The sequence below is a fragment of the Crocodylus porosus genome, unplaced genomic scaffold, assembly GCF_001723895.1.
Source record: "Crocodylus porosus isolate Cpor-Errol unplaced genomic scaffold, CroPor_comp1, whole genome shotgun sequence".
NCBI classification, from domain to species: domain Eukaryota; kingdom Metazoa; phylum Chordata; order Crocodylia; family Crocodylidae; genus Crocodylus; species Crocodylus porosus.
In genome coordinates, this window is record NW_017728886.1 from 244,509,307 (window position 1) to 244,535,821 (window position 26,515).

The 26,515-nt window shown below is 40.7% G+C and overlaps 1 protein-coding gene across 1 annotated transcript in view; it reads right to left on the reverse strand.

Moving 5' to 3' along the window:
- LOC109317324 (CUB and sushi domain-containing protein 3-like) overlaps positions 1 to 26,515 on the reverse strand; it is a 250,480-nt gene that overhangs the window by 71,559 nt on the left and 152,406 nt on the right. Inside the window, exons 6-8 of the mRNA XM_019545967.1 lie at positions 22,325 to 22,507; positions 20,855 to 21,181; positions 8,799 to 8,993 (exon numbers count right to left, since the gene is read on the reverse strand). Of these exons, the coding sequence (XP_019401512.1) occupies positions 8,799 to 8,993; positions 20,855 to 21,181; positions 22,325 to 22,507 (705 nt within the window). The remainder of the gene's footprint in view (positions 1 to 8,798; positions 8,994 to 20,854; positions 21,182 to 22,324; positions 22,508 to 26,515) is intronic.

Consider the following 26,515-nt stretch of genomic DNA (forward strand, 5'->3'; position numbering starts at 1 on the left):
ATCCATGGCAGAGAGGGACAGTCAAAAACACCCAGGTAACTAGCTAGAAAACTGTCATTTACATGTACAAAGGAAAACAGAATACCCTAGATGAATATGATTAATGGAAGCTGTCATCAGTCAAACTCTTCTCACACAAACAAGAACCATACCAAACATCAAAATCCTTAAATAAACTTTAATAATCCCTATTTATTTCCATGCATGATAATTAGGAGGGGATGAGCCAAAAACTGCCAGTATGTTGGTATGAGTTAAACCAAATGCTAACAGATACCAACAATTGATAAACATCTGGGGTCAGAACTGACTAGCACTGGAAACTCTATAGGTTCACATCATCAGCTCTTTTTTAAAAAGCCTACTCAACCAGATTGCGAAGGAGCATGACAAGCACTCTATACCAATGAAGCCTAAATTAGAAAGTCATGGATGCAACTGCCATTCAATCAAGCTGGCAAAATATTACAAGGTCCTTTTGTGACAGGAGCCAAGGGGTCCCATATCTGTGTGATTCTAATTGCCCAGCCCTCTGAACAATGGACATAGTTGAACTTTGGCTGCATTTTCAGCTCAAATGCTGAGAAAGCAGATAGAAATCTAAGCAGAAAACCTTCATAGCCTTACTTACTAGCTCTGTTTTAGGAGTGAAATTTGTATTTATGATCCTTCTATATGTCACCTGCAGACAGGATGGGTTTTATGCAAGTAGATTAGATTTCACCCTATATTTCATAACTATATACAGGCAGTCATCAATCACACATACTGAACTGATTAAAACTGAACACTAATATTCTTTTGTGAACTCTGATTAATTAACATATCAGCTTATCAAACTAAACCAGCTGTACTGCTGGCTACAAAATTCTGTTTCTAAAGCTACTTTTTGTTTGTTTTTAATCTGTAACCTCACTTCTAAAAATATATCTAATTTTGCAACTAGTTAATAAATCCAATTCAAATTTATCAAAGGGAACCCTAATATCTAGGATTCAAATGAATGTCCCAATCAGTGCCTCAGATTACCCTTTGATGAGACAGTTTTGCATACAGCTAAGCATTTTTAAATATTTCCAGATTAATTCAGCTTCTCCATATACCAATGAATGTACCAGTTTTTATTTTCATTGGTAGTGTCGTCTAGCTCCACAAACTGCATAATAGATCAAAGTGACAGTACTGCTTATGTATGATTAACATAATCAAAGAATTACTGCCAGTGCTTAATGAGAACATCAATGATTGCACTGAATTAAATAAACTTTTTAGGTTAGTATCTATTACAAATGGTTACACAGTTTGTAAAATGAGTAGTTAGATGCAGGGAAATAAAAAAAAAATCCAAATAATATACCCAGATATTATTATCCATGTGACTCAGTCACCCTTGTTACCATCCTGCCTAGACTACTTTGATTATATTATACAAACTATCCAGTATTCTTCATTCAATCACATTATTAAGAAAAGGGAATTCTTAAGTCAGCTCATGGAGGCAGTTAAATCAAAGGATGTGGTCATCATGGGTGACCTGAACTTTCCAGACATCTGCTGGAAAGAGTCTGGTCTGACTGCTCATGTAGGTTCCTAGCTGAGATACAGGACCTCCATCTAACACAGGAGGTGCACAGCCCCACCAGGGGAGATGCCTTGTTGGACCTGGTCCTGGCCATGGGTGATGACCTGGTGAGGGGGCTATGGGTGCTCGACAACCTGGGTGACAGCAACCATCGCTGGCTGGAATTTACCATCCAGCACAAGGTGGTAAAAGCCCACAGCAAGGCAGCAGCCCTGGACTTCAGGAAGGTGGATTTCAATGAGGTAAGGAAAATTGTTGGGGAGGCACTGAGGTCCCATAGGGAAGGGGAGTCAGGTGCACAAGAAGAATGGTCGCTCCTTAAGGAGATGATCCTCCTAGTCCAAAGGGAGGTAATCCCAACTCGGATCAAAGGGGGCAAGAGGGTGCAAAAGCCTCCATGGCTCACCAAAGCATCCAGGAATGCCTCCTAGCTAAAAAGGAGGCATACACACAATGGAAGGGAGGGGCCATTATCAGGGAGGACTATACCTTGGGTGCTTAGGGCTATAGGGGGGGTGGTCAGGAAAGGCAAGGCAGAGATGGAACTGGGACTAGCTACCCAGATCAAGGACAACAAGAAGTCCTTTTTTAAATACATAGGGGGCAAAAAGAAGGTACCAGGTAACATGGGGCCTTTGCAGGACATGGTAAGAAATCTGGTCATCGCACCAGACAGCAAAGCTAACCTATTTAACAATTTCTTTGCCTCCACTTTTCTGAGCAGGGACTGGGTCACCCCCCCTCCACCAGGACCCCCATAGGTCCCAGGGGAGGCACACCCAGGCCTAGGGTCAGTAAGGACCTAGTCAGGGAACTTCTGGAGGGACTGGACATATTTAAATCAGCAGGTCCTGACAATCTCCACCCCAGAGTACTGAGGGAATTAGCAGAGGTCAGTGAGGGACCCCCGGCATGGCTTTACAAGCATTCATGGTGCTCTGATATGGTGCCAGAGGACAAGGGTCAATGTGGCTCCCATTTTGAAAAAAAGGGAGGAAGGGGGACCCAGGGAACTATAAGCCAGTTAGTCTTACCTCGTAAGCTTTTTGAGAGAATTATTCTGGCACATGTCTATGAGGGGCCAGCAGGGGAGATTATGCTTAGGGGCAACCACCATGGGTTCATTGGAGGCAGGTCCTGTCAGACCAACCTCTATGGACTTCTATGACCAGGTCACAAAATCCTTAGAAGCAGGGGTAGCAGTGGATGTAGTCTTTCTGGACTTTAGGAAGGCCTTTGACACTGTCTTTAACCCCATTCTCATTAAAAAACTAGGAGACTGTGGCTTCAATACCTACACAATCAAATGGGTCACTAGTTGGCTGGAGGCTGCACCCAGAGAGGGGTGATGGACCTGGAGGGATGTGGGTAGTGGGGTTCCACAGGGCTCGATCCTCAGGCCCACACGTTCAACATCTTCATCAGTGACTTGGACAGGGGGGTAAAAAGCACCCTGTTCAAAATCGTGGATGACACTAAGATGTGGGGAGAAGTGAGCATGCTAGAAGAGAGGGACAGGCTACAACTAGATCTTGACAGGTTACAGGGGTGGGCAGATGAGAACAGGATGGGTTTTAATACTGACAAGTGCAAAGTACTTGCAAGGTAATCCTCCCCATCTATGTGACACTGCTCAGGCCGCAGTTGGAGTACTGCATCCAGTTCTGGATGTTGTACTTCAGAAGGGATGTGGACAACATGGAGAGGGTCCAGAGGAGGGCCACCCGCATGACTGGGGGCAGCAGGGCAGGCCCTATGAGGAGAGGCTACAGGACCTGAACCTGTTCAGCCTCCACAAAAGAAGGCTGAGAGGGGATCTGGTGGCCACCTATAAACTTGCCAAGGGGGACTAGCAGGAAATGGGAGAGTCCCTGATTCCCCCGAGCAGTACCAGGGCCTAAAAAATGTTCTTAGGCCCAAATTCAGCAACTCAACCCTAATCAGCAAAGCTGTTAAAAGCATATGATGAAATTTAACTAATGAAACTAATCCATCTGTATATAATGATGCTACTAATCCAAGTAATATTTTACCATGGCAAATAAACTGGATAAGGAGTGTACAGTATGACTGTGCACCAATGCATGAAAATACATAATGGCATTAAACTTTGTTACAAGGCTTGCTATCTAATGAAGACCTTTTCCAAGCTTTGTTTTAAAAAACATGAGGAATATAGTTTTCTAAGTTAAAGTTTGGAGACAAAAACAGAACTCATTTACCATTTTCTTTATCGGGTTTGCTATTTCAACAAACAAGGAGATGTAACCAGGTCATCATCCCCTTTCTCTGTCTACTGTTAGTTTTGACAGCCTGATACAAGGACATGTGGATAACACTGAACTTTAGAAGTGGTAAGACTTGGACTCATCTTTATTTTCACCAGGAATGAACTGTATTGTTGAGGGACTGTGGAGCAGAAGCACTACTGTGGATAGCAGGGTCAAAGTACTCTACATTCGAGTCAGATATACCTGAAGATAGGTAGGTCCTAGTTCATAAATACTTTTAAAGATAAATAACTCCAAAAGCAGAAGGTCCTATTTTCTAATACAACAGGAAATAAGCACACAATACAGAATACTTCAGTAATGCAAACTTGTGAGTCTACCTGATGTGGGAGTGGACTGCTAAAAGCTGAACAAACATTGCCAATGATGTAATTGGGCAGTATTCTATTCTTTCTGATTACAAGGGTGAAGCACTGGAAGATGCTAATTAGAGAAATGGTTGAATTTCTGTCCCTGGAAATTTCAAGAGCAGGTTAGATGGACACTTGGCTAGGATGATTTAGTCAGGGATGATCCTGCCTTGAGCAACCCTACTTTCCTATGATTCTATGTTTGGATCACTTCTGTTCATGTCAGTTTGGCTTATATTGGTTTGTCTAGCATCATGACTTCTGAACCTTATCTTGCTTGAAGCCTGACTGTTAAAGCTCACAGATGTACACTAAAGTATTAGCATGTATTCATCAGTATCCTCTCAATGGATTTGGTCAGAAGTAGTAGTAGCTTCAGTGTAGTTACTAGCAAGACACGTTATATTGAGTGTTGCTTTCTTAAGACTCCTGTTATAAAAAAACCCAACAGAATATTGTGAAGGGATCTGGGTTTTCTGTTCACCATGGAAAAACATAGGAAATGGCAGGTTTCCCTTATAGGCTGGCACAGTTCTCGCCTACAAGAGGCTGTGGGAAGCAGTATGCAGACAGTGTCATGTTAATGCACACACACAAGCATGACCTGAATACAGCCCCAGGCAGCAGTGGAGACCAGCTCCCCCAGCTGCCTTCAGGTAAATCTATGGCAGGGTGGGGGCCAATTGAGGCTGCCATGGTGAGGGAAGGAGTAGGGCAGGGGCTGGGGGCACTGCCCAGCCAGGGTGGTGCATGGGGCCCAGTGCTGGGGTGGGGAGTGAGATGAAGCCATTGGGAGCTCATTCAGGGACTGGGGGTGCAGGCATTCCTTGCTGCTGTGCACATTCCCGGGAGGGAGACAATGCAGGGGTATGTGTCTCTAGATTTTTGCATGGGTTGGAGGTGGATGTGGACTGCCTGCTGCAGACTCAGGGCTCCCTGTTCTGCTTCCCTTCCCCAAAAAGCCCTGCATTGGCCACACCACCATGGCAAGGCACCCCCTGCCCACCCTACAGGAGCAGGTATGGTGGTACAGAGTTGTGCCCTCTGCTGCAGCTGGGCAGGCAGAGAGTGCTTTACCATGGTGCTGTGTGTGGCACAGGGCTCCCAGGGAGAGAACTGCAGTGTGGGGAGTCCTGAGCCTACATCAGGCAGCCCACAACCTCCCCTACCTGCCATTGGTTCCACTCAGCTCTCGTCCAGCCATGCAGGGGCTGGGGAGTGGCATTATCTTACCAACACCCCCGCCCCAGCAAAAATAGAGATCAGAGCCTATGCAGTAAGTGGTGGTTACCAGGGATCTGGGTTTTCCATTTCCCATGGAGAAAAGAGTAAACCACGGATTTCTCCTTTTTATCAAGGAAAATGCAGATTTCTCCTTTTAGCAGAGAAACCCATGGATTCCCTACTTTTGCAAAGAGCTCTGCAGACTTGTTGAGCTCCAGCCTGCAAAAGCTGTTTGAAAACAGGGCGGGAAACCCCAGCCCTGCCAGGAGGGGGAGGGAAAGGGCAGGGCCTGAGGCTCTCACTCAGCCACAGCTCCGCTTTGCTCAGCTCAGCTCAGCCTCACTCTTCTCTGGGAGCCTGAGGTAAGAGGGGCTTGCAGTTGGCCCTTCTGGCAGGGCTGGGGGGATGCAGATCATGGCTGGGGTGGGGGCACCAGCAGGGCTGGGGGCAGCCAAGAGCTGGCCCTGCCCCTACCCGAGCAGGTGGTAGCAGTGGGGGAGTTGGCTCCATTATGCTTCTGCTGCATCTGCCTGCTGTTGTGGGCAGGGAGCTGTAGACTTGGGTCCCTGGCCCCATAGCCCTGGCACCTGGGGGCAGAGGCTGTGGGTCGGGGGCAAGAGGCATGAGTAGAGCAGGATGCTGTTGTGAGAGCAGTGAGAGGCACTAGCAGTATTGGGGAGGCTTTCGGGGTAGAGAGTGGCACCAGCAGGGCTGGGGGGTGCTGCAGGGGACTTTTAATTTTAGTAACAGATTTTGGGGGTTTTGTCAGAGAATTTGAGATTTTTTGTTAGAGAATTTCTGATTTTTTTATCAGAGAAAACCAGGACCCCTGGTGATTACTATAACTGTTACTTCTCTGTCAGTCTATCAATGCCAGAACATTCTGCTGTTCGAGCTATTTGGCTTTATTTTTCATGTATGGATTATTGTAGAATGGGGATCAAGATAATTGCCTTTCCTACTTCTGTGTTTATTTTCTATTAATATCTCAATATCAAATGAGCAGGATATCTTTTCATGTACACATTCCTATGCTGTCATTTTTTATCGAAACATTTCAAATTGCTTTACAAGCATTTTGTAATTAAGCATCAATAACCCTGTGAATCTTGCAGGGGATTTAAGGCATTCCCTCCACATATGATATGCAAATGCCACCAAAGTAGACTCTTCAGATCTTAACAGCTCACAGAAACATCTCCCAACAGATTAGAAAGCAAAGTAAATAAATATATTGTCCAACTGAAATTTCAAGGTAAACATACATAGAAAAAATGTAATTGGTGGACTTAAAATTAGGTACAGCAAATGTTATTAACACCTTGATCAGTCCAAATAAGTAGCCAATTTTTTTTTTTGCTTCTGTTAAATGAATGAATCTTCATTTTACTGAGATTCTACCCATTTACAATGGCAACAAACTTGGTCAAAAATTTTCATGATGTCAGGTCACTATGGCATGTTTTAATGTCGTATCAAACACAAGGAAAAAACAATAATCAGATTTCTTTCCTTTCACACCATCTCTAGAATTGAAATTAATGACCAGTATAAATTCCCTGTTAAAATAAATTAAATTCAAAGTCAGAACATTAGGGTGAGATTACACGTTGCAATTAAATGATGTTAAGAGCATTTAAAATCTGAACAATCACATATTACACCTCATTAACAAGTGCTAAATGCCCTTTAGGCATATTAAAGTTATGCCACTTCAGGTGAGGATTATTTTTGAGCTGTGCAACCCAGTTTGAGTTCAATTAACTTCTGGCTTCTCATATGGGATAAAACCACTAATTTACAATCCTCATCTATCCCAGGAAACACTGTTTCTGGGTGGACTAGCTTTCATCCAGGATTTTATGGCCCTGGACTGACAACTGGGGAGAACCAGGCAGGAGAAGAATGGAGAAGGGGGTGAGTGGGGAGGGAAAAGAAAGGGATGAATTGGTACAGGGAGGTATGTGAGGGAGGAGCAGGGGGAGGGGGCAGGGAGGTAGGAGTAGATGGGGAAACAGACAGTGGATTGCTGGATGGGGAGCTGCTGGGCTGCCACCTCCCTGCCCCACAACATTTCCCTTTCCACCCCCAGACTTCCCATAATATGAATCACTCCTATGCTGGCCAAACTGCCCCTCAGTCAGAAGTTCCTAGCCTCAGTACTGCCCACAGCCCTTCAGTGACAGGTCCAAGTAGTCTGTTAGTGAGGCTATTAATCCTTAACATGCGATTATGCACAACACATGCTAGCTTTAACACCAGATGACATTCCTTAGAGTTAACATGTACACATATGTGCAAAGTATAATCTTACACTTAAATATGGTAATCTCCTAACATATGGCTATTATCATTATCAAACTATGCTTTCGGTGGGGGGGAGTTTTCTTCTTGTTTGTCTGTCTTGTGAGGTATTTTATTTGTTTCAATAGCAACTCATTCTTTAAGAAAAATTAAATAACTTAACATTTAATAAAAACGTAAACAACTTGCCAACAGAAAAAAATGTATATTTGCATAACTTACTAGGGATAATTTGCATTTATTATCCATATTTGCACCTTATTAGCACATTTCTGCTGCTTGTTTGTATAAGCAAATTTAAGTCTTCCACCAAAGATTTCCTCAAACAAATTTTCAAGAAAATTGCCTGAGAGAGACCAACTGTAAATTTTTTTGTAATAGCTAGAAAATAGGAAGAACAAAAACAGCTTTTGCATCACTAAGCCCCACAACTGAAACTCTAAGTTTGCTTAAGTGAATTAAGTGTCTTGGACCTGGGCCCAACTGTGGATTTTACTCTATGGGTGCATCTACAGGTATACTTTACTGCAGAGTTGACTAATTAGCTCCTCAGTAAAGTGCCACTGCCTGCATGTGTACCTGTATTACAGTGCAGTAAATTAACTTCGCTGTAGGATAGTACTATATGGAGACAAGTACTACCCTACAGAGGAGTAGCTATTGTGCACCAAAACACGTGTGTAGATAATGACCAGGGCTCGCTGGGGCATGAGGGTGCTGAAGTGTGAGGGGATGCCTGTTAGCTAGCCACACACTGTAGCAACCTAGCCCTAGCCCGCCCCTCTGCAGTATGTTAAGCCAGCATGGAGCAGTGCCGGGCTGGCAAGCTAACCTCCAGGGCCAGCAGCTGAGGCTGCTCTGCCCTGGTTCATTACCTGTGGTTCTAGGCATACATGTAAATGCTGTGCGTGGGAGCAATAAACTCTAGGGTGAATTGTACTGGAGTTTATTACTATGTGCTAATTGCACATGTACATGCACCCAATAAACAGATTAAAATAAATTACAATAAATTACCAGGAATCTAAAAGCGGAAAGTTCACGTACCTCCACACTTAGGAATTGGCCCACTCCACATTACTTTTCCATCCATCAGTATGCAAGTAATTGTTTCAGTTCCTTGCGTTTTAATAAATCCTTCTTCACAAATGACAGAAATTGAACTCCCCAACTGAAAGTTGTCACCAAAACGCCGTGCATTGATTGGTACTCCAGGATCAGGACACTCATTATGTCCAAATGCTTTGAAACAGAAACAAAAGAGGCGGGAAATAAATAAATAAATAATAGCACAAGATAAGAAATGTAATTAAGCCTTGAATAGGCTGACATTTTTAGAGGATTTATTTTATTCAGCTAGAAAGGGCAATCACATGCCATTCCTGGGATTTCTAGCTGAAATTAGCTACTTAAATATTTTTGACGATACTTGCATGTATTAGTAGTGTATACCTGTATATTAGTAATGCATACCAGTATGAATTTGTGTATGGCCTTTGTTATACTAATGTAAGTGTACTTGATTCTAATAATGCTTATTTTGTTTCCCAAACAGTTATATTTGTACAACTATGAATTTAATTATTAGTATAGTTAAAACTGTAAAACTCTCTAGTATATAAACTCCATTGAATTTCAAAGTTAGGAGATATCTTTGTAAGAAATAAAAAAACTTTGTAGGAAAATGATAAAAGGAAAGTAATTTCTCTGTCCATGTCCACATAATACAATAAAGACAACCCATTATGTTTGTTACTGAATATACTGAAAGTTGAAGGAACAAAGCCACACATATGCAAATGCATGCACACCAAGTCCAGAGGAGGGCAAAACTATCCTCATAACAGTAAATAGGAAGATGCACACTTATTATTTTTGGCTTTCCTTTATGTGAAAGGGTAATACACACACTTTTTACAATTCAACAATCACTGATTTCTTTTGGAATTAGTTTATCTTTTGTGGCTAGTTGTGCCAGTAATTTGTTTCTTCACATATTTGCCTATGTATAAAGGAAGAGGAGATTTAGTAGAGGTGCCAGAATATTTGCTAAAGAGATGACCCTTGTGGCATTACAGAGTTTAATGGTATAAAATTGAGCAACATGTCTCACTGATAAAGAAATTTAACTAAATTAGCTTGATAGAACACTTTGTGATTGAGTATAAGGCTACCAATGCATAGCCAGCACAACCGACTAGAATTCATAGAAAAATATGCAACAATTTCTCTCATCTATTTTGTTCTTTTCCCCTACCCCTTAATTAAAAGATGCCAATAAAATAATCTCATCTTTTTAAAATGCATTTTAATTAAATGCTTTTGTAAGTTTTGTACTGCATGGAATTATCACAGAAAGTTTGCTGTCAGTATTCGCTATTCAAATTTATTTGTAATCGGTCAGATAAATCACACTACTTTTCTCACACATGTTTTTGACCTTTTCTTGACTGAATGAATATACACACAGGTAACCTTGAAACCTACTTTGCATAGATATTTTTGCTCGTGAAACTGGGTTGTCCAAATGACCTCACTGAACGAACCCAATGGAAGCAAAAATCTTCAGACCATAGTCAAATGAAAAATATTTGCAAAAATTGCTGCATCTTTTTTAAAGATCTAACATTGCATCTTCCATCACATATTTTACTCAATTATACACATGTATTTTCTCCTTGAAGGGTATACATTTATGACTGCACAATAGATCACCACAAAACAATTTTTCAAATGAAGATACCTTTAAAAACTGGAAAAGTTCTCTCTACTTTGACCATCTCTAAACACTAGTGTAGCAGGGCACTAAGGTGCCTGCTACTGGAAAACAGTAGTATGGGCTCAGCTGCTGGTTGCTAGGGGCAACCAGGAGGAGCTAAGGGCTGGCACCTAATGGGTCAGCTGACCAGAAGGGGCAGGGCTGACTGCTATAAAACAGAGACAGGAGGCTGCGGGAGCTCTCTCTCTGTCTCTCCCTCCCTCTCTTGACTGGCGGCTGGGTCGAAGGGGCACAGTTAGGCTGAGGAAAAGAACTTAATCCTGAAAGGAAAGAAAGGAGAAAGGCCTGAAGGTATAGCCAATAGTTACAGGTGCGATATGGTGTGGGTTACAGAACGTTTATTTAGAGTTAGGTTTCAGCCAGGAGGCCTATGTTTGAGTTACAGCTGATTGGCTTGGGTTATTATATTGGTTGTTTGTTGTTGTATAAGACTGGAGGACCAGGTGAGGCTGTAGGGGTTGGAGGAGGCCTCGTGGGAGCTCCCCAGTAGTGGGGGGTTCCTGGTGCCGGAGAGGGTGCTGCGTTTTGTGGTGTCCTGACCCCAGCCCCAGTGTGGGCAGCATCAGGAGGAACCCAGTGGGGGTGCAGGCGAGAAGCTCCAGTGGGGCACAAGACCTGGAAAGGGGCTCTGGAGGCCAGGCATGGCTGTGGCCACCTGAGCCTCAATGGTGAGGAGCCCAGTGGGCGTGAGACCCAGGAAAAGGGTCTGGGGGCCAGGCACGGCTATGGCCACCTGATCCTCAATTGTGGGAGCCATGAGTCAAGGCCCCAGTGGGGGCTACGGGAGCCACAGGGAGACGGGCCCCGGTGGGGGCTACGGGAGCTGCAGGGAGACTGGCCCCAGTGGGGGCTATGAGAGCCGCGGGGAGACAAGTCCGGGGACCCATGAGGGCATGGGTGATGGTGGGACTTACGTGCAGCCCAGAGGTGGGAGTGCACCGGGCGACTAGACCAAGCCAAGATACATCAAGGCACCGTGCCAAAGAGGGTAGAAAGGCAGCCTCCCCTTTATTACATCAACATCAACGACATGGCGGGCAAGAGAAAGAGGGTGCATTTAAGACCGATTTGGCACGGTAGCAGGGCGCTAGGGGAATTCACGGCACCCCTAGGTCGCGCGCTGCCACAGCAAGTAAAAACTGTTAGTTACATGTTTTAAACAACTACAAGGAAAACTGCATTTAGTGAGGCAAGGCTGCCAGAACTTCAGCCAGACGTTAATTGTTTCCATTTATGTAATTTTTCATAAATTAAAGATGTGTGGGGCTATTCCATTTTTAATACTATTTTTTTGTTTGATTTAGCCAACTATCTGATTAATTAAGTAATAAGATTTCTTGGATGTTGCCTTGTAATCATGCTGAAAGCTAGAGTAAAGCAAGAAATAGCACATCATTCAAATGCACACATTTTTTTTACTAAGGAAATACTATACATACTGCAGATTAAAATATAGGTATATGCTGTAGGGATGCCTGACAATGGAGATGACATTCAAATATTCATTAATTCAGATATGTTGTCCCCTAGAAGTGAAAATAGATGTTTATTTTTTCCTCAGAAAATTATATACAGTTCATACTTTTAAGTGAAAAGATCAACTGTTATTTTTTTCCTTACTAAATTCAAACAAGACTTTGTTATTATAAACCCCAGGACTGAACAAAGTGACAGCACTAAGGTACATGTTCGAATTTTTGCATCTTTCACTAGGAAAAATATGCTCAAAAAGGTCTTGCATTCCTTACAATTTATGTTTTTCATTCTGCTGTAGTGGAATCGAGCAAACCAGACATGATTTAGGAGGGTTTTTTTGTTTTGCTTTGTTTTTTTTTTACATATTTGGAAAAGTATGAAATATAAACAAACTAAGAGAATCTTAACAATGCTGTTTTCTATTCATATAATGGACATGGTAAAATCTTAATACAAGTGCAGACAGTTCAGAAGTTTTCAAAAAATATTTTGGTTCTATATTTCTATATTTGACATTTTAGTGTAAGATGATGAAGATCTTTCAGTTCCAATGTTAATGCAAAAAGATGGCAAACCGCAGTTTCTAAAGTTAGACCTGTTTAAATTAGCATGTCTGAATAACTTGCATTCAAGAGTTTTGAAAGGTCTAGCCAAAGTTGTCTGGCTCAGTCATTTTCAGTGTTAGTAAGTTTTTGAACAATGGTGGGAGGTTCAGAAAACTGGAAGTAATTAAATATGGGTCATGCTGAAAAAGGAAAAATAGAATGATCTGGATAATTATAGGCCTGATGTCCCTTGTAAAATAACAGAATGGTTGATATGACACCTGATTGATATAAGATTGAAGAATGGAATATAATTCATACCTATCAAAATTAATTTACAGGGAAAAGTACCATCAAATTAATTCAGTGTGATTATAAATTTGGTAGATAAAAATAATAGTACTAGTGAAATATATGTTTTAAAGGTGTATTAACTTACTTTTTGCTTACATTGGAGAGGGTTCAGGTAAGAACCATATAAATTACTTAAAGCCTGGAAAATGTGCCTTAATCAATTAGATCAATCTAATTTGTTTATGAAAGAGAAAGCTGAAGGGTTCAGGGGTAATCGATGAGTCCAAAATGCCTACACAAATACAAAGATTTCATAATGAACTTTACATTTCAGAAAATTAAAGTATATTAAGATCCAGTAATTGGAAACTAAACCTAGACAAAGCTAGAGTTGTAATGAATAGTTCAGGAGTCACAGATGTAAAGTTAATATAAGCTTGAGCTTTTATTCTAAAAGACCAAAGGAATTAATTCAGAACAAAATACTGTGGCCTGTGGTTAAAAGGAACATAAGCTAGATGTTCACACTGGTCCATTCTAAACTTGCAGTCTGTTTGTGAACAACCTAAAGGATACCATCAACGCTACGCTTGTTTTAATAGTAGATTTTCCTGTATAGGATATTACCCTGATGCCTAATTATGTGCTATTGCTCGAGAAAGTAAAAGTGAACACTACAGAAGTTAGTACTGGAGGTTTATATTAATCATCCACTACAGGAACATCATCTAACAGATCAGTCTGGCTTGAAGCTGAAGTCAGCAGTTGGTGGGAGCAGTTAGTAAAGATGCAATACCTGCAGAACAGATCTGAATCCTTAAAAATTAAGCCCACATGCAGCCTACATTTCCATTAAAGGGAGGTTTAACCAAAACAATAAAAATATATTATTTTAACTTCACAAACATTTCAAACAAAAATATGTATTGTTAAAAATTCTGCAATAAGTGATTATAGCAAATTATCTCCCATAATTCCTACTCAAGCAGGCACACATATACATAACACAAAGTCTACTCTTATAACTATAAGCCCATTAAAACTATTAGGAACATAATTTTAAATGTATTTATTCTCCTTTGAGTTTACCTGACTTTGTGCTTGCTTATTTACTAATCTCTATAGAAGACACTTAGGTATCTGTAAAGTAAGACAGAAGCCGAGTGGGATTTTCAAAAGCATTTAACCATAGATTAAAAAAAAAAGGATTCGTGTCTCCTAAACTAACACATTGGTAGAACTTAGGTGTCCAAGTCCAAAATTGTGATCTTGCAAACCTTGCTCAGCTGCACTCTAACTTTGGAGGGGCCTCATCACTGCCCCAGTTTTTCCCCTTAAAATCACCAAGAAGCCAAACATTCAAAGCCTGTAATTCCAAAGAAGCTCCTTAGCTTTATCAGGACTGAAAAGCTTGGCACCTAAATCACTCTAGTCCAGTGGAGTTCAACCTTTTGGTGCCATGAGCCAGAACAGGCATTGTGCACTGGGATCGGGCCCTGTGCCAACTCTCTTGGTCCTATGCTGCCAACTAGATCAGGGCCCTGTGCTGCTGAATTACGGCTTTATGTGGCTTCCTGGAAGCTTATGTTGCTGATCAGGGCCCCACACCTGTCCCCTCAGTCCCATGCAGCCAGATCGGGGCCCCGCACTACCTCCAGCCAGTCTCTGTGGGCATCTGTGCATGAGCATGGAGGCTTCTCCGACACTCTGTAATTCCAATGTGTCGGAGCGGACTTAATTAATTGAGTCAGCTGCCGTGTGGCAATTACCGTGCTCCAGCATCCTCCTGTATTGGTGTCTCCATGCTTAAAAATGGTTGGGGGGTGGGAAACTGGGCACTTGAACTAAAACTTAGTTCAAGTCAAACGAGTTTTATTTCAAGTGCCCACACTGCCATTTTTAAGGGTAGGTACACTGATGCACAAGACACAGTAGCATTTTAATCTGAGCGCTTTCAGAGCCACTCTAATTCAAGTGAGCCCCTGCCAGACTCCTGCAGCATATGTAAAAGTGTCCTGTGCACCTGGATTGAGGTGGGGTTAACTCTGTGCTCTGATCTAACGTTTTCTCCAGCCTGCAGGGCTCCCCACAGGTCCAGAAATCTGGCAGCTACCACTGCTCTTCCACCATAAACTTTTCAGACCTGAAGGGTTCCCTGAAGGCCAGATGCAATGGTTAGGGTTGAGCACCCCTGCTCTAGGCCACTATATGTTATTTTAGATACTGTTCAGAAGCACTTAACACTATACAGGAAGCAGAAATTTGGTTTCTCAGGTTCTGTGTTCCACTTTGGGGGTGGGATTCTTCAAGTTAGGTGCCACAGTGCCTGTCATTGAGATGCATAAGTCCTCTACTTGATCTAGTTATTGGTGCCTAATTCTCTTTGATTTCAATGGGAATAAGCACCTATGCACTTCCGAAAATTCCACCGACCCTTGACCCAAATCTTTATGCACTTAAATCCTTTGAAAAATGCATATGGTAACCTCCATTATCCTCTTTTCGGTCACTTGTACCTACCATTTTTATATAATCTAACCCAAAGTCTATTATGAAGTTGTTGGGAGTCTTTCAGTTTACTTCAGTGAGCTAATAACATTAGATACATTGTTACATTATATTAAAAAAAGACATGCAGATATGGCATATTGTTTTGTTTGTTCATAGGCTGGAAAAATGTATAGACCAGAAGGATTATTGTAGACCACAAAAGCTGTTGTAAAAATAAACACAATAGACAGAGAGCTCATTTCTGAAAATAAATTATATGCCACACAACGCTGAGATTGTTGGAAACATTATGTACAAATCAGTTTACATACTTTACTGCAAGTCTTTTAAATTTCCTTGCCCCCACCCTTTTCTTCATGAAACTTGGGCTTTGTTCAGGTGTGTGTCATGGTAGCCTGTTTTTTCTTTACCAATGAATAATCATTTTGTACGTCTTTGTGAAATAAAATCCAAGATATCGAAAGAAAGAAGAGACAACTGATGACTTTAAAAAATAACTGTAGTTGTATGCAGCAGAAGTGATAGCAGAAAATGGATATTTTTAATTAACTTTGGGGTTTAACAAATGAAAGGAGAGAATAAAGCTAATAAGAATTCTCTTCCTACCCCTTTGGACTTAAACAGTCTATTATGTTCACATATTATGGAAAGGACATATCAGTAATTTATCAGATTGCAATAGATATTGCTGAAAAGAGACTTCTTTTCTAGAGTTGCTATCTTTTGTAAGCAAAACACTACTCAAAACCTCCGCTCTAACAAACACTCATCCTAGCCCCAGATTCACTGTAGCCAATATTAAAAATTGTAGAAAAGCCCTTGCATTTGAAATAATATTTTAATACATCAGTTTCATTATGCAATTGACAGAAAATAAGGTAAAAATCTCAATACTTTCTTATATGAATGCAAACTGTAGTAGCAAATATTGAGATACTATCAGTGCATGCTTTAGTTTAAGTGATTGCTAACTGAGGGACCTAAAAATGAGAGCACCCTTGTGTGTTTTTTTTTTTTGCGGGGGGGGAGGGGGGTTTCAGATGGAGGTATATCTCAAGCTTATGGCATATGAACTTAAAAATAAACATCATGATTCTTGCAATCAAATCAATAACAACTCCAGTAAGGCCAATGGAAGAAACATGGAATAAAAGAGGAGAATCAGGCCCACAGTCAAGAGATTCAAAATAGAGTTAATTCACTTAGAAAAAAACAATAAACAAACAAACCAAAACAATCTGCTGGTCACTTATAATTGTCTTCTATACTCCAAACTTCTATTAAAGGAAAATATCTAGATGTAGAAAAAAATATGAACCTGCAATTTTTCTCTCTCCAAACACACACCCACCCACACACACACACACACACACACACACACACACACTCTAGCAATCCATCTCTAACCATCTATCCACCCTTCCCCAGTAACATAAAAAATGTGTTAAAATGTAAGGTTTATTAAAGAGCTCTATGAATTTCTATTGAAAAAAAAGCAAAGGGGGGAAAAAGCCTTAATGGCAAAAACAGCAGCTTAATACAACAAGCTACTGTGACATGTGTCAGCTAACTTAACTTTAATGATGTGAAATTACACTTCAACAATATATTAGTGACAGTACTCACCACCAGTGTCACTTCAGAGAGGCAGTAAATTCACATAATTATTAATTGTTTAAGCTCAATGACGACCAAAAAACCCCCAAAACTATACTCTTCTAAAAAAGCCATTCTGACCAGCCATTTACTTTGACTGCTATATTTATATGCCATTGAAATATTAAACCACACTTCCCAAAGAAAAATACAATTAACAAAAATGTTTTCCTGCACTAATCATTCAGTTTCACTTTTGTATTGCAATGCAATTACACAGAGGGATTTGTAAACAAGTCAATTAAAATTCTTGGGGGTGGAGGGGTCCCAGCTGTGTTCTGTATCAAGTGGTTAGGCTCTCCTGTTAACTTCCTAAACCACCTTGTTCCAGTCTTCTACCTATAAAATGCCATAGATTTCATGAGGGGAGGGGAAGAGGGAAGGTGTGCAGGAGGGGCTTGTAAGATTATGTGCAAATCTTTAAGGTATGGGACTTTTGGAACTCTCCCTGTAACCATTTATTCAAAAAAGGGCTTTAGGACTTACTTATTGCACTAAACCTTTATTTAGAGGAGTAAACGAAAGCCTGAGCACTTCTCAGTAGGCTCATCTACATGTTCATTAATGCACAGTAGTGACTGGAATCAAAGCTTGTGGTAGAGGTGATATCTTTTATTAGACCAAATAGTTTTTTGCACAAAAAAAATTCTTTAATTTTCATCCTTAACTTTTATCGTTAATGAAGTACTAACTAAATGCTCAGTAACTACAATTACTGCACAGTAGTGCCAATGTACGGGGCGGGGGGGGGGGTTGTGACAGTTACTGTACAGGAGCCTAACAACAATGCACAGTAGCTTATTAGCATGGTTTTTGACCAGCATGTTACTGCTCAGTGTTATTAAGCTACCACATAGTAAGCATCTCGTGTAGATGTGCCCAGTGTCTACATGATTGGGTCTGTAAACAAGCCATAAAATGTGTGGACCTTTGGGAGCCCAGGATACAACATACAGTAAAAAAAATAGACTTAAAATCCCATTATGAAATATTCTTGTTCTTGTACTGAAAGTGTTCTCAAAGGGCTCAGCTATACTAATATATTTATTTGCAATATGGTGATAACTAAGAACCCTTCTCAAAGGTGAAAGCCCTATCATGATAAGTGTTCAAGCATGCAATAAAGAGACAATGTCTTCTCCACAGATCTCATTTTTTTTATTTCTATAAACATATGGGTGAAAAGAACAGAAAGGGAAGCTTGGGAGTAGACGGACAAGGCAACAGATTAGTAGTAGTAGCCCAGCCATCTGGCAGCATTTTGGAAGCACCCTTTAAAGGTAATTCTAAAGGCATCCCTCCTTTAAGCATTACAGTCAGCCAAACCAGAGGGGTGGAACAGGACACAAGTTTAGGTCTAGAATCATATAAAGCACTTGGGCATTGCTAACAAAATAATACTTAAATAGTTAAGTGGAAATATTAAGTGGAGTACTTAAATAGTTAAGTGGAACCTGGGTCTCTCAAGTAAGCACCTGACCACCATGCTGGAACATCATCCTCACTCTCTGTCTGGCTCAGTACAGATTTAGTTATTTTTTATGAAGTGAAATAGCTTCAACACAAAAGATTGAGAGAGACCATTTAGAATATACCATAGGCTTGTGCTCAAAGCACTCTCCTAGGACATGGGATATCAAGTTCCTGCTCCAAATCAGGAAGATGTAAGATTTGAAGCTGGTCTTTTATATCACAAATGAGTGCTCTGGGCTGATTTTGTGGATTCTCTGAAATCACCAACCAGGTCCAGACCCAAGGTGGGGAATGTTTAATCTGTGATTTCCTTCAGAAGTTAGGTGACAGATAGATACCAAGCAGTTCAGTGTTTTCAAGACCCAGGCAGCTACATAAATGCCTACAGGCAGAAATGTAAGAGATCATTCCAAACTTAGGGACTAAAAATCCTGTTCCCGCTCCACATGGCACTTACCTACCATCTAAGAGCTATTTCTCAGGGATAAATGTTATAACCATGTTGGTCTACAGGTGAAAGCAATCAGAACCCTTGGCAGAGGTGGTATCTTTTATTAGATCAACTAGGTAGCTAGTTTAATAAAAGATATCACCTCTACCAAGAGTTCTGATTGCTAAGGACAATTTTTGGCACTTATGCATTGTGTGGATTCTATTTCCACCTATGGAGGCATAATTTTCTCCCTTGTTCATAACTGATTAAATTAAAATGGAAAAGGAACAACCTCTTACATTTTAGCCCAATGGCCTAGCAGCTAGGGCACTTGCTCAGGGATGAGAAAAAACAGATTCTAGGACCTTCCGTGAGAAAAGCCTTGAACCCACAGCTCCTCTTTCTCAGCCAAGTGCTGTAACCACTAGGCCTTTGTGAAGCAATTAATATTTGCTTCAGATTCAACCAATTTGGGGGGCAGTGATTTAATTCAGTGATTCGAATCACTGTCCTGAATTGATTTGGCCGAATCCGATTCAGAGATTCAACCACCGCTGAATCGGCTGAATCTCCAAATCAAATAGGCCCCATCACCCACCTGATCTCCCAGCCCCATTAATGGCTGCCCCGCCTGGGCCCAGCATCCCGCCACTTAACAAAAAAAAAAAGCCCCACACTCCCTGGCTCCTGCCAGGTGGAGGGGGCGATCTCCGTTGCCCCCCACTGCCCTACGCTATGGGGGTGGGAGGGCTCTGCCATGAGCCCCCAGAGGCCCTGATGGCTGCTGCAGCATCTGGTGACCCCAGGGCTTTTTAAAAAAATGTTTTAAGTGCCGGGACACTGGGGCCAGACGGGGCAGCTGTTGATGGAGCTGGGAGAGTGGGTGGGGGCCGGGGAGTGCTCAGGGAGGCTGGGGGAGCAGGCAAGGGATGGGGTCTGGCAGGGGTCCCCCCCATGGTCCCCTCCCCCCTCCAACCCCTCTCCCTGTCCCCTACTTATCGGCACCAACTCCCTGCAGCAACTCCCTGCGGCAGCAAGCAGGGACTGCCCAGGTCCAACTATCTGCAGCAGCGAACAGGGACTGCCCAAATCTCCTCCAAATCTTTTCTAAATTGATTTGGAGGCTTTGAATTGATTTGGAAATTTTGGTCTCCCGATTCGATTCAGATTCGGAGATTTGGCTGCCAAATCAGACTGAATCTCCTCCGAATCAAATCAGCAACCAAAGCTTCACACAGCCCTACTAACCATCACATCACAAATTAGGCATTGCCCATAGTACTCTCCATCCTGTCAAGCTGACCCATTACTTCTTACATTTTTTATTAAATGGATACATAGCATTAGGGTAGTTTCCTTCCCCATTGGGACAGTGGCCCAAGTTAGAAACAGGGTTCCCTCCACTGCAGTCCAGCATCCATTTAACTAAGCCACCCTCCCTGAGGCTTAGTCTCTTTCTTCTGGCCCACATATAGAATCCCTTTCTAGACAACAATTGGATCAGCTTCAAGAGGACTGGAAAGAGGTCTGGATAAAGCATAAGCTCCAGGCTAGTGGTTTTAGCATGTGAATGAGAAGCAGAAAATGCAAGTCAATCCCACTTTGTATGAGGGGAGTGCATAGAACTTTGGTCTTCTGACTCCTGGACACAGAGATACATATTAAATTGCTCCTATGGATACCTAAGCTCCTTACAAACGTAGTTCAAAGTGATCTGGATAAGGGTAACTACACATTTTCTTATTTCCATCATTTGCCTCCTCCTCAAGGCTAGCAAAAGTTAAAATACACAACTCTATTTTTTTCTGGAATCGTGTGAGAGAGAGAGACCGGAAAACAAGAACATTAAATATGCAATATGTTTTCAAGGCAATCTTGTGTTATTCTACAGTACACTCTACATATTATTCAAATGAAGCAAAATAGAAAAACTCACTATTATAACTGATGTTAAATCCACGTCCTGACATTGAGTGATCAGCCTGAAATTCTAGGCGTAATATATGCCCATTACTGGTAAGATGGGAAGGAACCTCAGCTCCAGTGAACGTGCCAAGCAGTGGAGAATCTGGAGAGTCACCATCTTTTACTGCAAGAAAGTCAAACTGAGATTCCAAATCAAAGTCATTAAAAGAGAGATGAATCCGGCTCCCAGGGTCTGAGATTATTGTCCAGATGCAATTTAAATTATTTCCATATCCCTCTGGGTAGTCAGGTGAAAGAACTGTTCCCATTGGTGCAGTGAAATTGGAAAGGCAAGGAACTGTCAGAGAGAAAGAAATTAGAGAACAAAATAAAAGCTATTTTCAAGAGGGTTTTCTTATATTATTTTCTCTTCCTAAGAGATCCTTAAAACATGCTTATTTCCTCCACTGAAAAAGCTAATATTGTTTAGGACCAGCTGAGAAACAAAAAGAGAACTTTTCAAATTGATTTGCTTTTTCTGGTGTCTTCTTACTCTTTTTCTGTCTATATGACTAACTCCTAAAAGCAGCCCCCAGGGTCACATACAATACCAATGGTACACTAAAAACCATAGCAGTCCTCATGATTTATCCATGTTCAGCAGTGCTTAATCACTTGATACCACTTATTTTGTCCTTTAGGGAACTGTTTAGATAAACAAACCTCTCATTGAGTACATTATGAGTCAGAAGGTCAATGCTGACATTATAATTTTAGCTTACATATATATACACACAAAAATTGAACTAGCCAAAAAGAAATGGTAACTTTGTTTTGCTGTTATGAAGTTAATATTTTATATTTAACTGTGCTATTTAAGTGATATTACATTAATTTACAATAAGGTAAGCAAGTGATTCTGCTCCTAATATATCTGGCCTATAATTTTTTTTTATGTAAATGCTAGGGGAGAAATGTGTCTGTTACCACAAATATATATTATAGCATTAAGCTTATTCTGTATAATATTATTGGTAGACAGCTAAAATATACATCTCTATGATCATTTAAAGGTCTTAAATATAGTCATGCATAATACATGGAAATATCTGTAAATAATTTAAATGCCCTTGATTGCAATTCAGCAACTACTAACCTGATGAAATAAATTAACTTATAATAGCAGCTATAAAAAGTATATAATGCACATAAAATATACTGCCTCCTCCAAAGTACAGTATGTCAACAATAAAATGTTATATAGAGGCACATAATAATACCCCATTTGATAACTGTTATTTGAAAACAGAAAAAGTCTAAGTGGTCACAGAACTTACATTTGGCATAAATACATTATGAAGCTATCACTGCACAAAAGTAAATTCAACTTGCCAACAAAATTAATTACATTGTACTAACTTTGCAATTAATCACACAAACAATTATATGCAAGGGCAATTGTAACATATGTTCTGTTAAAAAAAAGGCATTTGGTACTCACAAATACATATTGGTATGTTTGCAGACCACTGGTTGTTCTCTTGACAAACAATGGATTTCTCTCCAATTAGTTCAAATCCAAACTGACACTCAAACCTTAAAACATCCCGGTTGGAAAATCCATCCCCTTCTCGGATACCATATAACGGTGTTCCAGGATCCCCGCAGCTCTCCTTTTCAATTTCTGTTCAAATAGCAAATAAATAGAAAATTTATGTTCAGAGGAATAAGGTGCATTTTCCACAGATATCACCTCTGGTATAGAACAATGTTACATATTTTGACGGTATGAATGTCACTAACACAATAAGTGGAGGAGAGGCATGAATTTAAATTGCTTTCAATATACAAAACATTAGTGAAGATATCATGAATTCTAAGCATGGGTCACTGCAGTTGATATACAATCATATGGGTTATTTCCTTTTAATCAGCGCTCAAAAAAACCCAGACAAAATAGGGCTGAAAAATATAAATGGCTTCCTTACCCCACTGTGGTTTTTATATGGTGTTCTAATCACAACTGCACATGGCATAAGTTTCATATGTCTTTCAGCACTCTATGGTAATCTCAAAGAAATCAAGAGCCCCCCTGTGTTAGATAGCATCTATGTCTGAAATTCCATTTAGATACACAAGACAGGCAAAGCGTCGAAGAAAATAAATAATCCTATTTTATAAATAGGAAACTGGTATATTGGGTATGATTGCCCACTTACAGAAGAAACATATAGCATAGCAATGAATTGTAGCCAGACCTCCTGAGTCCTGAGCTAGGATGTAAACTACAAGATTATCATTCTTTCTCTTACTTCCTGTTGGGAGAAAGTAACCGGAGAAAATTAAACTATTCTATTGAATTCCATAGACCTGTTCAGGTCAGTAAGTACCAGCTGTATAATTAATTAATTTGTAGAAACTTCTCTCTATAGTAGACCCAGATGTAATATTTTAGAAAAATGAACTGTTCCTTGAACTGTTAGATTTAATGTTATTTTTTTGCTTTTCTCTATGATCTCTTTCATTGCTCTTTGTAGAAATAGTAGTTAGCTGTCGTTAGTTTGTCTAAGAGGCAGAATTACAGATTTACAGGAAAACCATTGTCTTATTAACAAAGTATTAACAAAGACCCACTTCTTTACAAACTCCTAAGGTTAATCATTATGGTTAATAATAAATATAATTGCAGTGGAAGATAGAAATTCAGTGTAAATATTTAACTTTGTGTTTTGTTAAGTTGCCTGTTAAGATATTAGAAGATAACGGTAATGAAAAACCTTTACCAAATTAAAAATGCATGGCAGCTTATAAAGAGAAATGACACATACACATGTGTGTGATTTTTAATTTTCACTACCCACTACAGCTGTTTGATATAATACTCCCTTGGCAAAAACATAGCTTCAGCGATAGAAGATTATGATATTTCCAGATGTTACACACGATAGGAAATAATAAAGGAAAAGGAGTCACCACATACTATCCAAATAACTGCAACTATCCTACATGACTTGGAGGCCACCACTTTTGGCACAGAGTCAAAGTGCCTGTTCAGAGCATCAGAGCAGACTTAACAAGCTTTAGATAAAGTCCCCCCAATGCCATTTTGAATTGTGGGGACACTGATACATAAGATGCTCTAGGCGCTTTAATTAGAGTGTCTCCCTCCCCCTCCCTCCCCGAAGCATGTGTAAAAATGTCCTCAGAGTTTGTGGTTGGGCAAGTTTGATTTTGTCCAGTTTATAGAGATCATACACTGATGCAGAGAATGAACACAGAGGGGTGCATGTGATGGGCTGTGAGCTGGACCTGTGCCCATCCTGGCTTAGAATATCCCGCGGTGGGGAGATTGGGAACATGTCTGGCAGGGGTTATCAGACGAGGGTGCTGGACTTTCTTAAACCTGCAACTGTCTGACCCATACTCAAGAAACCATTTTCTGATGCTGACCCTCCAACTTTCACCCCAGCATTTCCAACCTCTTCTTTTCAGGGAAGGTCACTGAGCATTTGGTTGCACAACTCCAGGTACATCTAGTATTCCTGGATCCCCGTTTCACTTTCTCCTTGGGTATAAGAGACAGCCTATGCGCATAGCCTTGTTCAATGATACCTCTTGGAAATTGACAGGGGATATTGTGCCCTGCTTATCTTACTAGATCTTTCTGAGGCCTTTGACACAGATAATAATGAGGAGCTGATAAAGTATTTACATGACCTGGTGGGTATTCATGGGGCCACTCTAAACTGGTTCTGCTGTTTTCTAGCTGGGATGTCACAGAGGCAAAAGAAAGGTGAGGGCTTTTTATCCCCTCTGGAAATTTCCTGTGAGGTTCTCCAGCACTCCACCCTGTCACCTCTCTTGTTCACTGTGTGTATAACATCACTGAATGAGACTGTACAGAGGTGCGGCGTGAGTTACAATTAATATATTGATGACACCCAGATATAACTTTTTCTAATTTGATATGGGGCCCCTGCAGTCTTGGTCTTTCTAATGCCTGATTGTAGTTGAGGATGGGGTGCAGGTGAAACAACTGATGCTGAATCCAGACAAGACAGAGGTTAAGGGTTGGGAGCAAGACTGCTTGGCCTGAGGAGGATTGGCATGCCTTTCCTTGGTTGGAGTACAGCCTCCCCTTGTAACTCAGGTCGTCAGCCTTGGAGTCTCCTGGATTCTCTCCTACACCTGGATCTTCAGGTGAAGGTGGTGTTTAGGAGTACCTTTCACCAATTCCATCTAGTGAGAAGGTTTAGACAAGGCAGGGGTCAGCAATGTTTTTGGACAGAGTGACAAAATACATCAACCTCAATGTGCAAGATGCTGGCTTGCGAGGGTCAGATGGTAGAGAAGCTTCCCCTGGTTTAGACCCTGCCTTTCAGATTTGGATCTGGCCACTCTCAACAATAACTTCATAACTTCAAGGTTAGATTACTGCAATGAGCTCTTAATTATCTTTGATGGCCATTGAATCATAGAAAGTTACGGTTTGAAGGGACCGCCAGAGGTCATCTAATCCAACCCCCTGCTCAAAGTAGGACCATCCCAGCCAGAGCTTTGTCTACCCAGGATTTGAAAACCACCCTGAAGCTGTAACTGGTGTAGAATGTCGTTGCACACCTTCTGACTGGGTGGATCACCAGAAGCATATTAACTCCAGTGCTCCAGAGTCTGCACTAGTTTCCAGTAGTTTTCTGTGCGCAATTCAAAGTGCTGGTTTTGATCAATAAGGATCGAAGGGCCAACAACTATCCTTTTGTTCCATCATGAACCCTAACATCAGCTGAAAGAAGCCATCTGTAAGTACCATCATCACACCAAAATTGCTTGGTGAAAACGTGTGGGAGGTCATTCTCAGTAGTTGCTCCTCAGCTCTGGAATTCCTTTCCCCTTGATGCCTGCCAGTGCCTGAGCCAGAGCATCTTACAAAAGCACTCTATAAACTTTCTATTTAGCAAGGAAGGATAAGCTGGGATATTGATTTGGAAGATTTTGTTTTATATTGTATTGTATTTGATTTTATAAATTGTTTTGATCTCTTCCTGCAAGACTTTCTGAACCTTTTTAGGAAGGACTATACATGCATCTAATAAATAAAATCAAGTAAAATAAAATAATACAGAAAATATTCTACACATGACTATGTCATCCAAATGGGCTATTAAGCTTTTATACAAGAATTCTGTTTATTGGTTTTTGCCTTTTTAGCACATAATCAAAACGATACAACAAAAAAGGACTCATGTAATGTGCCATAGCTAGTCTTTCATGTGTATATTATTGAAACATATAATATTTTTGTTTTCAGTAGGAAAGAGTGAAGGCAGTTTTGAGTAAGAAGTGTAAAAACAATAAAACATAAAAACCTTAAGAGGCATTCTCCCCCTCCCCTTTAAATACAAGCTATTATTATTAATGAGCTGTAATTTTGTTTATTATCAAAACCATGCATCTGATTTTCCTGCTATGTTTAGACTGTTTGAATACTGTTTAAAAATAAATTGTTTTCTGCTTTATCCCATCCTTTGATATCTTTATTAGTAAATACATTTTAAAGCTCAGTTTCCCATGCAATTAGCATTATTTTAGTGAAGAAGGAAATCTAGTGATTAGAGCAATGGACTGGGAGCCACAGACTTGAATTTAAGTCTGAACCCATGGTTCACTGAATCTGACTTTCAGCAAATCACTG